The sequence below is a fragment of the Equus quagga genome, chromosome 21 (genome assembly GCF_021613505.1).
Source record: "Equus quagga isolate Etosha38 chromosome 21, UCLA_HA_Equagga_1.0, whole genome shotgun sequence".
Classification (NCBI taxonomy): domain Eukaryota; kingdom Metazoa; phylum Chordata; class Mammalia; order Perissodactyla; family Equidae; genus Equus; species Equus quagga.
This window is the reverse complement of record NC_060287.1, coordinates 18,999,661-19,016,462: the sequence shown is the minus strand read 5'-3', so window position 1 is coordinate 19,016,462 and position 16,802 is coordinate 18,999,661. Positions and strand designations below refer to the sequence as shown.

The 16,802-nt window shown below is 33.5% G+C and overlaps 1 protein-coding gene across 1 annotated transcript in view; it reads right to left on the bottom strand.

Moving 5' to 3' along the window:
- Window positions 1–931: 931 nt before the first annotated feature.
- The window catches only part of NCAM2 (neural cell adhesion molecule 2), a 480,413-nt gene continuing 464,542 nt past the window's right edge, over window positions 932–16,802 (bottom strand). Inside the window, exons 18-20 of the mRNA XM_046648333.1 lie at window positions 14,138–14,342; window positions 4,559–4,678; window positions 932–1,043 (exon numbers count right to left, since the gene is read on the bottom strand). Of these exons, the coding sequence (XP_046504289.1) occupies window positions 932–1,043; window positions 4,559–4,678; window positions 14,138–14,342 (437 nt within the window). The remainder of the gene's footprint in view (window positions 1,044–4,558; window positions 4,679–14,137; window positions 14,343–16,802) is intronic.

Here is a 16,802-nt window from a genome sequence, read left to right as displayed (position 1 = left end):
CAAAAAATGTGTATGAGGATATGGTTTGAACTATTTGGACACTAAAGATTTGCTTTTCGATAAAATTATTTAAAAAGTAAAAGATAATCACATATTTATAAATATATCAAGACAATATTGATGTTGTTCCCATTTCAATTTACTTTATTTGAAGCTGAGGGCAAAAATCAATATTATTTTCACTTGCGATACATTTTGTGTAATTCATTGTGAATGAATATGGCATATTTAAGAGAGAGATTTACGCAATCGTTCTAATCTAATTTTGTACACAACTAATATTCGTTCAAATGGGTAACAATTTTGATCTGGCACTTCAGTCTATCAGAAATCAATGTTGAAATAGCATTGTAATTATAACTTAAAAAGAGTTTTCCGAGGTTTCTCTCAATTTTCAATATCTGCTAAAGATACGTGGCTCCTTTAAGCTCAGGTTCCCCGAAATTCTCCTGATAAAAAGTCTAACCTTTATTGAGTGTTTTCATTTTAAACCGAAATCCACTTTAATAATCTACTTGCCCAAGATAGGATTAAAAAACATGCAGGGCTTTCTTATACATTTAGCTCACAAAGTTTTTGTTTTGTATTCTTCTTAAACCCCTATTTGTTGGAGAGGTCGTGATACTTAAGAAACAGAGCGCTTTAGCCATATAATCAATTGCAGTACTTCGATCATAGCGTCAAATTGATACCCAAGAGCTGGTGCCAGTCAGGTCTCTATATCTAAATTCATAACAAAATAAACAACAACAATAACAACAACAACAACAACAAAAGGAAATGGACTATGGGCAGGAGTATTTGATCGTATGTATATGTGTACAAGCTATTCCAAGCTAGAAGTTTCCCAAGAAATTAAGGTCCATGGAATCATTTTGGTCATAGGGTCACTGCAATCCAAATGCTCTTTGTAGCCTCTGTAATGTTGGTGTTATGCTTTGCTGTCATCCTCTTTTGATTGGATGATGTCATTAGAAACCTTAATTTCTATAGTTTCTGGATTTAGGACTTCTTTCCCATTTTCTTCTTTTAAAGGCAATTTTCTGGAAGGAAATACAAAAATAATAGTCTTCATTTGGTAAGGCACATTAAGGTATCCCTTAATATTTCACTTATTGTTTTGTAGCAGGAGATATGCTACAATTATTAGAATAAAAAGGAATCAGATTTGTTAACGTAATATTACACTGACAGAAAAGTAATTGAAAAGAGAATAAAATAATATTGTCTATTGTCAAAATGTAATGCAGAATGATGAGTGAAAAAATATATTTGTAGATTTAGATGCACCAACTCGCTCATTATAGAGTGGCTTAGGTTTGATAACCAGTGTTGATATTAAAAATATAATTCCTTTGGAATGTAAAAAAGCCAAAACATTTTTATACGTCAACTAGACAATTTACTAGTACTCAGGTTTTTCAAGTAAAAACAATCGATAGTTGCTGCCATATTCTGTTATACAAACTTCAGAAGCTGGGTGAATTAGCAATATCCTTTGGAACTTAATGCAAATAAATATATTTCAGGACTTTCTCACTTTTTGAATTCACTGTCTGTCTTTTTCCATTGGTCTCTTTTCACTATTTTTTTTTCTTGTTACCTTTGTGACATCTATGACCACTCTTTTTTCAAGAGTTGTTTCCAGTTGTAACCTATGAAGCAAGAGCAACCTTTATTTCTTAAATTAAGACAGCTTCACAAATCTTACTATTGTGGACAGATTTTTGGGACCCCTCTCCCTGGTCTGACAGGAGACCCTAACAAGCCAACTGCAAAGGCTTTAAGTCGGTACAATAAAATCCACGCTGTGTTGTGAAGCAGGCGTGCGGGCCATCTTCATCTTGCGTCACATGACCTTGCATCCCCACTCCTCATGACAAAGATGCCAGCTGGACAACAGGAAAATATAATGGGTAGCTCGCTCTCCCATTTCCCAGCTGCATTTCCTAGAGATTGAAGGAATAATTAAAGACCCTGGTCCTTGCCTCCCTGCACACAGAGATAACATCAGCATCTCTGAACTTTGATGTATAACCAGGAAATTCTTGTTTATGTTATCTTCAATGTGGAATCTAGAGAAAAGTCCAGATGCACTCTATCTCTTTTTTTTGTTGACACATATGAAATCTAGTTGGAAGATTTTTTTCTTTTCCTCTTCCCTCCACGTGCACTATTTGTGAAAGAGAGATAAGCTGCACTTAACCTCACACCCCTGGGAACAGCTCCATCAGAGCTCTCTGTTGAACTGGTTTCCTCGCTTTGAACTCCTCATGCTGATTATTGAAATTCTTTCAGTAATATCACCTAGACTCTTTATTTCAGTCGACACTAGGATGGCATTGAATCAAGATTTCTAGTTTTTTTCACCATTCTTAAATTCGCTATGTTTTACTATTTTTTTAAAAGAATTGGCACCTGAGTTAACAACTGTTGCCAATCTTCTTTTTTTTTTTTCCTGCTTTTTTCTCCTCAAATCCCCCCAGTACATTTTTAGTTGTATATTTTAGTTGTGGGTCCTTCTAGTTGTGGCATGTGGGACACCACCTCAACATGGCCTGATGAGTGGAGCCATGTCCGCGCCCAGGATCCGAACCCTGGGCCGCTGAAGCAGAGCGTGCCAACTTAACCACTCAGCTACGGGGCGGGCCCCTATTTTTTGCTAGTTTTACTGTTACATCTTGCGTACACGGTTTGGGGGGTAATTTTTCCTCCCTTGACAAAATAATTTTTCCACATCAAAAAAATTAAGTTACAAATAAAACTCATTCACCTCTCCGACTTTAGCCTCACCATTTTATGGGGCAGTGAATGCTACTATGCTAGTTCCTCTGAAATTTATTTATAATTTATTTTATATTTTTGAATGAGAAGGGTAAACCATTGCATTCTGAAGCTCAAAGCTATTTTGTGAAAACTAACCAATTGAAAGTAAGTAATAGGAAAAAACTGCTTAGATCCATTTCTGGAAGAGAAGTAGCATCTAGTTTGTATTACTAGGGTAGGCTCTTTTACATGTATTAGAAATATTGGATTCACAGCTCTGCCCTTCTCTTGTTCTGTGTACTGAAAACACTGACAATAAAAGATTATAAAAACAACAAGTCACTTCTAGCATCCAAATGTAAAGAAATTCAGAGCTCGGATGGGAGGTTTCAAAATGCTTACTATGTCCTACTCAAAGAACTAAGTACTGAGTCTGTAATTAACCAGTGTTTGCAACTAATTTGCCGATGGTGTACTTTTGCATATATTATTTTTCACTACTTATGTTTGTGTTGTTTTCTATTATTTTTATGTTGAATATTTTTTTTCTATAGTTGAGACCCAGAGTAGTTATTTTGTTTTGTTCAAAACACAGCCCTGCGATATGTAAGGGTATTTTCTTAAGTAGTTTTCAAACACATCTATGTATCATTGTAACTGTTAATTAATAGACAGGAATTTGATTTGTTGTGTAATATTTTGCGTCATTAAAAAGACTTCTGATTTGTAAGGTCTCTACAAAAGTTAACTTCAATTTAGAGAGTAATAATCTCTATATGCAGTCACTAAAAACAGCCTGAGGATTTCTACTGAAATTTTAGCTACAGAGTCGTACTTCATATATGTCTAAATATTCATCGTTTCAGCTCCTTGAGAGAACACAGAGGGGGTTTCTGAAACAAGCTATTGTCTTCACCTGTGACAACACTTTGGCTTTCATTCAGCATGAGAAGCCTGAATCAAATTTCTCTGCAAGGGAATGCTAGCTGGTAAAGAAAAAAGGAATATTTATTTTGAAAAACAATAAAGTTTAAAAGTCATTTGGGTGAGCAATATTTAAGGAATAATATGACAGCCATGGTTTTGTTAGTATCAAATATAGCAATACAGCACTACTATTATTATTGTCAAGGATGCCTTTGGCTTTAATCATCTTAACTTTCATGTGTATGAACATCATCTTTGCTTATGTTCATCATCTTTGCAGGTTTAGCTGAAATACCTACTGTGTTTTGAATGGAGTCCTGATGGATGCAGAAAGAAGTAAATAACATAATCTTGAATGGAGACCAAGCACCATTTACTATATACTCATTAAAGTGATAGTTTAACAGTATTTCTTCCTCTTCTTAACAAATATTCTTTCCATTTTTAAATAGACTTGTGTATAATCCACCCTATTTATTTCTATTTTAGATTGTCATATTCATATTTAAAGTGATGACCAATTTCCTCACACACCTCTATCTCAGTGAAAATCAATCAAAGTTTGAAAGTACCACTTTCTTAAAGAGTAAGATTAGTGTAGGAAAACCCAAGTCTGTAACACATTTCTGTCTTTTTGATATTTTGCATAAAATTATAAATAGATGTTTGAACAGTAGATTATTCAACATTGATACAGAATTTTTGTGTGGAATGTCTCAATAGAAAATAGATTTTAGATGTACTTTCATTGAAAAAGAAATACTTTTCTGTAAATGATGTTATTTGTAATACATGCTACAAATAATGCTAATGTGTTATCACTCTCAAAATACTTCTCTATAAATAAGCACTTCGAGCTACATACTCAGGCTCCGTTAGTGGTGTTGTTTCATTCGGCTCATTTACTGGGCTCCCATCTTCATGGTTAGTAATTCTTTCATCTTCTGTTCTCATCTCCACTATTGGTTCTTTTGATCCATCTTTCCTAGAGAAGTAAAGAAAAAGAATCTTATGTATGTAATGGAAGAAAGGATGCATTATGGAGCATAATTTAAAATCTCCATCTAATCCTGCCTCCCTCCAAATAAATCCAACATGGTCATAAGAATACCACTAGGAAATTTTTTCCATTTAAATTCATCTAATCATGTATTTTTCACTCAGAAAAAATAGAAAGATATTCCATTTTGTCTAGAATTACTTTTCTCATTAAAATTGTGTTATTTTGCAAAAGTAGTTCAAATTTTAAGTTTTATTGTGTCATTTCTTTTAGGAATTAAATGAAAAGTATTTTTGCTGAATAAAATTTATGACATGAAATTGCTTTCATTCTCCTGAACTAGCCATATACATTTAAAAACATCTTTTAAAAATTTGAAAAATAGTATCAGAAATATTGCTTCTATTTCAAAATTTGTAAGATAAAATATATATACGTTTTATTGTTTTAAATGTCTCAATTTATATGAATGATGTTAACTATAGTGCGATCATTGAATTTTAACATATTCATGTTTTCAAGGAAATAGCTGAAATAAAAACAATGTTGTAACATATATACATGATATTTTTGTTTATAATTTCATATCCATGTCATCTTTATTGGATTTCTAAAATACGAGAGTGAGTGTAATTTATCACAAATGTGAAATGTAGAAAGATTACTGCAAAGATTCACACCCAAAAAAATGAACAGAAATAAGAAAAATAGGAAAGACATTTGGTGAAGATAAAGAGTGAAGTGAAATATAAGGGTTGGAAATGACCCACTTATAACACAGGTTAATAATTTGGCACACAAAAAATTTAAGAAAGAGGTGGGGTCTTCACCTCCCCAGGAACATAGTCTTACACACAAACCCTCAATTGCACTCTTACGTATTTACAAATGAGTTGAAGACTTATGTCTACCTGAAAATCTGTACATGAATGTTTATAGAAGCTATACTCTAATTGCCAAAAATTGGAACCAATCAAGATGTCTTTCAACAGGTGCATGGATAGACAAACTGTGGCACATCCATATAACTGGATATTGCTCAGCAATAAAGAGAAATGAGCTATCAAACAACAGAAAGACATGGAAGAACTTTAAATGCACATTGCTAAGGGAAATAAGGCAGTCTGAAAAGGTTACATACCATGCAAATCCAATTATATGACATTCTGGAAATGGCAAAATTATAGAGATAGTAAAAAGATCACTGGTCACCATCCCAGGGGTTCAGGGTGAGGGAGTGAAGGAGAGATGTAATGGTGGAGCACTGGGCATGAGAGGGCAGCGAAACTGTTCTATGTGATACTGTATGGTAGATAGATGACACTGAAGTTCGTTCTTAAAAATCAAGTAAACCAGGATTACACATAAAACAAAGCAAACAGCAAAAACCTAACAACGACCCACATACTTAACAGACCTCACAGATCTTGAGATTTGAACAGGAAAATATTAAGGATGATAAAACACTTCTGATCAGGTGGCAGGTTTGAAAACGTTGCTGAGTATGTAGGTACCTCACAGACAAATACATCAAAATTTGAAGGATGTGAGTCAGTAGAAATAGAAGAAAACCTAGAGATCAATAGTGAAGAACTCTTTATACCTCTAAAACTCAAATGTCTATGGGAGCTGGTGATTCAGAATGTTTAGCAGCATTCTCTGATTAGGAGCTCCAAATAAGTGCAATCAATATAATAGTAAAGATGATTAAAGAGCCTATCACCATTAAATTTTAGATTTATGTTGTTTGCTTATTTGTTTGTTGTAGCTTTTATTCTTCAATTGATTCTTTTAAAAAATTCTTCATGAAACCAATGCTCTTGATGACATAGAGGATGATAGTATTTGGAAAAACGTTAACTATTAATGATTCTGAGCAGAAAAGTGATTCGAAGTTTGGATTTTATTTTTAATTGTATTAACAATAGATACAGGTCTATGATGAAATGAAACAGATTGCAAAGAAAAGATAATGAACTTGATTTTAATTGTATCTTCTCTACTGAAAATAAACACATAAACAAACAACTTAAACTAGAAAGGATAAAATAAATTTTACAGAAAGGAAATGAAAGTGTAGCAAGAGAAAATTGTGAGTTGCTCTAAAATCCTTATTTTTGTTTTTAATGATCTTTTAATTTTTAAAAAGCTAGCATGTTTATGTACTATAAAGTGCTACAAAAAGACAGAGAGGGAAAAGTGAACCTCCCTACCATTCCTTTCTCATAGGATATTTAGTTATTTATCAGAGAGACAATTACTGATATATATTTTTTATATATATATATTATTTTTGTTTTGGTGAGGAAGATTGGCCTTGAGCTAACATTTGTTGCCAATCTTCTTTTTTTTTTTGCTTGAAGAAGATGGTCCCTGAGCTAACATCTGTGCCAATCTTCCTCTATTTTGTATGTGGGATGCTGCCACAGCATGGCTTGATGAGCAGTGTGTAAGTCTGCACCTGGGATCTGGGCCTGTGAACCTGGGGCTGCCGAAGTAGAGTGTGTGAACTTAACCACTATGCCACCGGGCCAGCCCCATCAGTTACATTTTTAAATCTTGTTTTCAGAGATATTCTGTGCATGTACCAGCATATATGTATGAAAGTGCATATAGCTGTTTTTAAGCACATGGTAACATACCAACTGCATGTAATTTTGCCTTTTCAATTAACATTAAGTATTAGCCGGAGCCCATGAGAAAACATTTAGAGCTGCCTCTCTCTTTTTCATGATGCATCCCGTCCTGTTGTACGTATACACCACCACGTATTTGATCAGGTTCCAAATGACAGACATTTACGTTGTTTCCAACCCTTTCTATTACAAGAAATACTGTAAGGATGATCAAGTTAATATTTTACTTACCCTTATGTGAATATATCTGAAGCACACATATAATTTACGTGAATCTAATTCCTATCCTGTATAAATTATATTTAATTATACTTGAAGTGATATCAGAATCATTACCGATATTTCCTGTGGAATTATAAAGAGTGACAGGATAATATTTTGTTGAAATTGGCATAAAAATGTATGCCATAATTTATGGACAATTTCACAGTTTATAGACTGGTAAACTTTCTATAAATTCTGGCCAGATTTCTGGAACTGATTATTATGCAGAAAATGATGACGAGTATAGCAGAGCAGTTTAGAGGATGTGTCCTGGAACCAAACTAGCTGGCTTTCACACTCACTCACTGCATAAGCATTTCTGTCTGCTGTTGCTTGATTAGCAAAAAAGGGATGATAATGATAACACACTACTTTCTGCAGAGTGCTTAGAAGGGTGCCTGACATATATGCAGCACTGAAACAGTCCTGACTGTCATCAGTATCCGAGGAAGGCAAGGAGGATTGATGTTAGGAAATACGTTACTAAAACTTGCAACTTGAACAAGTTACAGAAAAAGAAAATGAAGATATCTTGATGCACACTGAGAAAAATTATTTAATAAAATTTACCAATTCTTGAATAAAAAGGTAAAGATTCATATAATTAATGGCATCATAAACAAACATCTCAACTTTGGGATAGACCGGGAAAAATATTTGCAACAAATACAACATCGAGTGATTAAGGGCCACATTATATAATCAACAAGTAAGAGAAAAGTTAAATAACTCTATGAAAATGTGTAAAGAATATGAAGAGAAAATTCCAGGAAAAAGTAAAAGGATCAAAATCATAAAACAAATAAGCTAAGATTCAATCTGGATCAGAAAAATTGTAAATGATATTTTTTATTTATTGTATTGGCAAAAATAAAAATAAATTGATAATATTCGATGTTTGATAAGCTGTAGCAAAATATACATCCCCCAATTTTATTGGGAGTGAGAACTGGTATAGACTTCTGTGAGCAATTTGCCAGTATTTTTTGGTTTTGATCCCTCATTCCACATCTAGGAGGTAAGTGCACATTTACAGCAGGATTTATGTAAAAAGGAAGTTCAAAAGAGCATATTTTACTTGAATATTATAAAAATATTGACAGTTTCATCTAAATTGTAACAATGGAGAAGTGCATAAATATCTTACGGTATCTAATACTATGGAATACTACTTATGAAAAGAATGAGTCAGAAATTTATGTCTTGAAACAGAATATTATTGAAGCTGCATTGCTATGTAAGAAAAAACTGCAATAATAGATATATGTATATATACACATTGGTGTCTGTGTGTGTGTGGGTGTATGTGAAGTCAGATGTAATTCTTGCCTTTGTTTCCCTATAGATAAGGTGTGTATTTCCTCTACCTCTGTCAGGAGTTTTTCTTTATCTTTGAATTTCTGTAGTTTGAAAATGAGATGTCTAGGTGTAGTTTTGTTTTGTTTTGTTTTTGTTTTTGACATTTTTCCTCCTGGATGTTCTCTGGACTTCCTGGATCTGTAGTTTCATGTCTGACACTAATTTGGGGAATTCCTCAGTCATTATTATTTAAAATATTTCTTCTGTTCCTTTTTCTCTTTCTTCTCTTTCTGGTATTCCCATTACACATGTGTCTTGCCTTTTGTAGTTGTCCCAGTTCTTAGGTAGTCTGGTTTCTTTTCGATCTTTTTTCTGTTTGCTTTTAAGTGTTGGCGTTTTCTATTAAGATGTCCTCAAGCTCAGGGATTCTTTCCTCAGCTGTGTCCAGTCTACTGATAAACTCATCAAGGGTGTTCTTCATTTCTGTTGTGGTGTTTTTCATTTCTAGCATCTATATTGGATTCTTTCTTAGAATTTCCATCTCTGCTTACATTGCTCATTTCTTCTTGCATGCTGTCTACATTATCTGGTACAGTTCTTACCGTATTAATTGCATATTTTTTAAATTTTTTGCCTGATAATTCCAACATCTCTGTTTTATCCAAACATGGTTCTGATGCTTGCTCTGCCTTTTCAAATTGAATTTTCCTTTAGTATGCCTTGTAATTTTTTCTTGATAGTGGGACATGATGTACTGGTTACAAGGAACTGCTGAATATAGGTGTTTGGTAACATGGTGGTAAGGTGTGATGTGGAGGATGCATTCTATAGTCCTACCATTAGGTCTCAGTCTTTTAGTAAGTCTGTGCCCCTGGACTGTGAACCTCACAACTGCTTCCTGGTTTTTCTTCTCCCCGCTCCTTAAATGCAACAGGATGGCTAGAGTGGGCTGGAGTTGGGTGTTTCCCTTCCCATATGTGGAAACCTAGAGGGGACTGGAGTTGGGTATTTCTCTTTCTCTACATTGAAAAGCCATTTCCACATACATGCACACATACATACACAAATTTTAGCTAGTTACTTCTTATTATTCCTTTATAATTTAGTTCTTTTACAACTTGCTGAGACAAGTTTGGGTAAATTTTTGGGGTTTTTTTATGTAGCATTTATAACAGAATTTATTTATTTATTTATTTATTTATTTGATTTTTTTTTTAACTGAAATGTGTTTTCCCTCAGGGTAAAAGCTAGATCTTGGCAGGGACTAGTTTGCTTTTCCTCGCAGAATTGTGTCTCTGGGGTTTAGAATACTGCCTGTTTATGCAGGTGTTCAATAGATATTTGTTAGTATAAATAAATGCTTGGGTAAATAAGAGTAAAGTAGTTTGATAAATTAGGAAGCATTAGCCATTTTTATAAGATAAACTATGAGAATGTAAGACAAATGTAAATTTAAATTGTTAAGAGCCAAATAATAATGAAATATTCTAGAACTTTAATGTCATCCTGTATGTTACTGGTATTCAGCTCTCTTTTTTCTGCAACATGATGCTCTTTAAACAAGAATTCTCTAAGTATGTAGTTATGTAGTAAATCTACATAGTCTTGTAACTTGTGATAGCATGAAAGAACTAGTCTCGTCTCGGAATGCTTGGGATCATGTTTAGAAACTGGAATTAATTCAATTAATCAAATCAGTAATATCCTATTTCTCATTGTGAGTTTATATAACCTTTTTCAAAAGATTATATATAATCTTTTCCCAATTTGAATGATGAACTTTTGAAAATGAGTTGAAAACTCTTTTCCCAAGCCAAGAGAAATTATGATATGGAAAGTTGTGATGGATAATAAACGTGGAGTGAAACATGTGTTTTCATCTTCCCAAGTCTTTAAGGTTAATAAAACTCAGCGGGATTTATAAACAGATGAGCTGGTGGATTAATTAACAAATAACAGAGTCAAATAAAAATAAATAGCAGAACTCGAATCATTGTTTGGCACGTGGTTATCAACATTCCTTCAGTTAGTTAAGACAAAAACATGATGATCCTTTTTAACTTCTCTCCTTCTTTCACCCCAAAGTCCAATCAATCAAGAGCAGTTGACTCTACTTCACCTATGTCTAGAGTCTATACGCTTTTATGTGCCTATATTGCTACAACTTTGGTCCAAAAGATCATCATTTTTCACCTGGAGTATTTCAAGACCCTCCTACCCAGTCTCCCTGATTCTAAATCTTTCCTCTACATCTACCAACCCTCCAGTGATCCATTCTTCATGAGTAGCTAAAGTAATCTTTAAAAACTTCCAGTAGCTTTCTACACAGAAAAAAAGTAAAGTTTCTTACTTTGACCCAATAAGATTTAATATTTCATTCCCTAGACAAGTCGCCAACCTAATATTTGTACCCGTCTCTCTTTCTGCCTTGCACTACTCATGTTAATTTGGCATTTAACATACTAAATTTATTCCTCCCTTAACAGCCTTCATATTAATTGTTATATCAGCATAGAATGTTCCTCCCTGATCATTATATGGCCCCTTATCACTCACACTTCAGCTTAAATTTCAACTTCTCTGACAGGACTTTATGACCCAATCTTTAGTAACAGTTTATCATTCTGTTTTTCTTTTCTTTCTTTCTTCTTCTTCTTCTTCTTTTTTTTTTTTTTTGCTGAGGAAGATTGGCCCTGAACTAACATCTGTTGCCACTCTTCCTCTTTTTGGTTGAGGAAGTTTGTCTCTGAGCTAACATCTGTGTCAATCTTCCTCTATTTTTGTATGAGGGATGCTGCCACAGCATGGCTTGATGAGCAGTGTGTAGGTCCGTGCTGGGGATCTGAACCTGCAAACCCTGGGCCACGAAAGCAGAGTGTGTGAACCCAACCTCTACGCCACTGGGCTGACCCATGTTTTTCATTTTTTTTAGTGCTTATCACTACCAGACATTTTAATTTTTAAATGGTGTTTATCATCTGTCTTCTTGCATTAGAACATGAGTACCGTGTGAACAAAATTCTTATTTGTTTTGTTCAACACTTTATGGCTAAGTTGTGTAGCAGTGCTTGTTATCTAGTATTTATTCCATAAATATTTGCTCAATGCTTGAGCAAGAATGAAGATGTATAAAATTCATCTTTGATTTATGTGTGAATATATATGTATACACATGTAACATATGTATATATGTGTAATTATGTTACATAATACATTATTTTCTCAATATGTGAAAAACAAACTAAAACGAAGTTTGGTGATACATGTATTTAGCTAATGAGACAATGTAAAAGCACAGCAAGTTGTTAGGAAGTAGAATATTTTCTTATGAAGAAAACAAGAGATATTTGACAGTGAATTGATCCCACTATATTTACTATGTCACACATTGATATTCTATTCAAGTGTGAAGCAGAATCTAATTCCTGTTGTTCTTTTCTATGCTCTCTGTCCAAGTAAGTAAGTGGCATTTTGATTGAGAATTGAATCTATTTTTTTAATCGAAAATGTATGCTATCTAATGTGGCATCTCATGAAGTGCAAAATATTCCTTACAGAGTATCCATGAGAAATGGATTGCCTAGTAGGATTGAAATAATCTTAGAGATCAAAAATAATGCAGCCAGGCAGAATGGATTCGCCTATATCCTTATGCCTAGAAAGTAATGTATGAGACCATACATGCCTAAATGTATGCATAGAAAAATGAATAAAATGGCTCAATAATAAAAAGCAATGAATTACTGATAGAAGACCATGAATGAATCTTAAAACATTATGCTGAATGAAAGTAGCCAGACATGAAAGAGTACACATTGTAACAATCCGTTGATACCAAGTTCTATAGCAGCTAATGTAATAACATACAAATTGAATTATGTAGGGGTTAAGTGAACTAACTGTGTTTTTGAAACATAAAAAAAATCTGATGAATTGAGGGATGGATAAACGTGGAATAAAGGAAAAATAATAAAATATTTATTATAGAATCCAAGTAGCTGATTTGCTGTAGTAAACTCTTTGCTATAAAATGCTTTCAACTCTTTTTTATGTTTGAAAATTTTCATAATGAGATGTTAGAAAAGTATGTAGTAGAAAGACTGTAAGATTAAAAAAAGTAAAGGAGATGTCCTTAACTCTTAAAAATGTTTCTTTTTCTTCTTTTTTTGGGGGGCAGGGGGCGGGAATTAGGAAGATTGTCCCTGAGCTAACATCTGTGCCAATCTTCCTCTATTTTGTATGTGGGACGCCACTACAGTATGGCTCAATGCCTGGTGTGTAGGTCCGCGCCTGGGATCTGAAGCTGCGAGTACCACGCAGCTGAAGCCGAGTATGTGAACTTAACTGCTATGCCACCAGGCCAGCCCCAAAGAATGTTTGTTTTTAATTTCAGGGTTTAATATACACACATATGTATATATATATACAAACACACATTTACACACATGTACAAACATTGTGTGTATATGTGCGAATGGGTATACTTTTTTGTGTTTTCGAATTTTTTTCATTGAACCTATTCAACTTGTGGGATTAGATACAAATCTATGTAAAGATGAACGAAACAAAGAAGAAGTATTAAAACGTCTTAATTACTTTTATATGATGAGAATGTTCTACAAAATTTAACTGCATATTTTCTTGGAATTCATACTCTAATTAAAAGTGATGTCACAAAGAGCTCCAAATTCTAATATACAGTCATCTTTTGGTCAAAATTTGAAAAGTGAATTCAAAATCTGTAATAATATCTTGCATAGCACACATAACATTTTCTGTACAGACGATCTTGAAACCTATATGTAGCCACTTCTTATGCTTGTAAGAGCTGGCTTAATTTATGTTTCTAACTCAGTTTAATTGAATTTTTAACTCAAATTGCTGTTGATTCCCTTTTTATAATTCAATATATACTGAAAAAATGGTGAGAGAAATCATAAATGAATAAATTTGTATGATTATCTATCATCTATCTAACTTCAAATCGAAATAATAGAAGTTATTTTTAGCGTAGAATCTGTTTTAAGTTTTATTTTTTAATACTTTATTTTCCAAGTCATTTGGTTCTGCAAGATGTTGCATTTAAGGTCATCTAGACTTAAGATCAGAAAGCAGGCAGGGCAGCATCCAACATTCTTATCGTAGAACTCTTTAAGCTGCTCAGAAAACACAGCCCTGGAAAAAGCTCCCCAGCTTGCCTGTGGCCCTCATGTAGCGTAAGGTGATGCGGCTGCCCGGTACTCACAGGTATGCAGCTTTTCCTTCCTCCAGTTCTTTACTTTTGCCGCTGGAGCCGCTTTTCTTCCCGCACATTCTCCTGGTGATGCACATCAATAAGCCACATTGTCGGATAAAGAAGCAGCTGACATCGGTTACCACGAGGATTAACAAGAGCGCAGCAACTCCCAGGCCAATGACTGCTCCAAGCCCAAGACCATTAAAAAGTGTGTCTTAAAAAAGAAAGAAAAGAATTTTCTTAAACCCCAAATTAGGAAAGATTAGACAGTTAATTTAAAGATAAATCTTTAACTAAAGAGACAGGAGAAAAGTGATCGTCATTGGCCGACTTGAATTTCATGATTGTTGAGAGCCATTCTCTGGTTTTCAAACAATATTGGAAGCAACTGACATATTAATAATTTGAAATATTTTTTACAAACTTTCTTTAGAAAAAGCTCTTAAGCAACTCTTCCTTCCATTATACTTCTTGATTCCCTGTGGGGAAGATAATGAATATTATCGTATCCCTGACTATACTCTGTCAGAAAGTCACAGCCATTAATAGATCATCATATCATCAAAAAGAAAATATAGTCAAAACTCCTGAAAGAGAAGTGCTAAATAAATGTTCTATATGGGATTATTTTAATTTTAAGCCTTAAACTTGCAAATGATGGCTCCAAGCGCTTTGCTTTGACAGGGAATACATTTTAAAATCTGTCTAAGAATATTTTTAAAATTATCATTTTAGAATGAATGGTTTACTTGTATTTTTCCAGGTAATATTCTAACAAATCATATGAGATTGGAGACAAATTTTTACAGAGTTTTGATACTTATGACCTTTCTGAAGTGTATCTTGAGAAGGTAGGGGAAGATGGGAGCCACTTTTTCTTGGCATCTGGCTGTAGGAATTCCTGAAAATAATGCCCAAAGTATCCATTTCACTGTTTAAGTATGAAGAGGTGATTGGGAATAGGATGGAATATGCTGACTGACAAGGTAGAAATAGCAAGACAGGCTAGTGATGGCAAAAATGAATCAAGAGTTTTATGTCTGTAGTTGAAAATGAGGGTAAACTTCACAACTATAAAAGTATACACAGGATAATAAAGACAATGAAAGAAACTAGATTAAATTGGTGATTCTGTGTTTTCCAAAGGGGAAAAAAGAGGATTATATAAGATAATTTTATAGAATTATTCAAAATGATTCCTAGTGCAATTATCTTAAAATTTGCTTATATGACATTGTAAAATTATGGCTATCATTTTTAATGATAAAATATATTTATTACTCAACATCATAATGGCACGGTAAATATGTAACTAATGTGGAATGCAAGTGACAGGTACAGGGACAGATGCAAATTTAGGTTGACAAAACCACTTATGAAAAAAATACATATGTAGAACAAAGTTTTTCTAAGTCATATTTTTCAAATTAGATGTAATATTTTAAAAATGACCTGAAGGAATTTCAATCCAAAGGAATTGATGTAACCGTTCTTATTCTGAACCGGCCACTAATGAGTTGGTCTTGAATTGCCACATTTGTCTGAATTCTAGTTTATTTTTCTGCAGAATGACTGAGTCTCATGTTTACATTTATTTTATTTCTTTCAGGAAGTATGTTATTTATTTTTCTTAATGCTCTCACAGCTTGCAGACAGATTGGTAAAAAATCATTCTATTTGTAACATGGTGGCCTGGCACTTTACTCAGGCAAATTTATGGTTCACTTGTGCTGGAACACGAACGTATTTCTATAGCGTCTGCCTAAGGTTGCAAATGAGAATTCCTTATGCACTGAACCAACAAACTTGGAAACACATGCCCAAACAAAGCATAATTTTGACTGTGATTCTTTTATTTCTGATAAAGAGAAACAGGTAATAAATACAGAGTAGTGTTGGAGGAAAAATAACTTTTTCATGCCATTTTCAGAATCTCTTTCCTTTATCCAATTTTAACATGCTACCAAGTTGGTGATGGTCTAAGAAAATTGGCTAGCTAATATCCAGAGAAATTACTAGTTTTCACACAACTAGTCTCTTATCACATGATTTCACTTGGGGGAAAGACGGAGAAACATAAGTATTTTTTAGCCATGAGAATTTAGTATCTTTCTTTAAAAAGTTCCAATATACAAATGGAGAATGAGATTCCAAATATTATTTATCAATTTTCAAAGATATATCTATATGCAAGATTTAAAAAAAAAACTAGTGCCTCATACTTTAAAAATAATACATCATGCAAACTAAGATGTCTTTTAGCAGTTAAAAAAATCATTTTATACATTTTCTTGCATTATCTACTTTCAAATACAAATGATTCTCATCTGAATCTACTCTTAGAATATAATGACGACAACTCACCTATGAAACACCTTTTACTGTATATAAAGACAATTTTTTTTCAAAATTCATAAGTGATTATTGATGTACTGCACAAGATCCAACAGCCAGAGCTCAGAAAAAAATACATATCTGATCCAGCTTTAGCCCCGTGGAAATATTGACCCAACGACATTTGTGCTTTAAACTAGTCATTCCTCTCCTACTGCATTTAGGTTCCTTTCACATGCAGACATCGTCCTAGGTAGTAAATCCCACAGACCAATGATAATATATCTGGTCCATTATATAAACCCCAATTTACCTCTTTTAAGTATGAAGATTCTTGCTT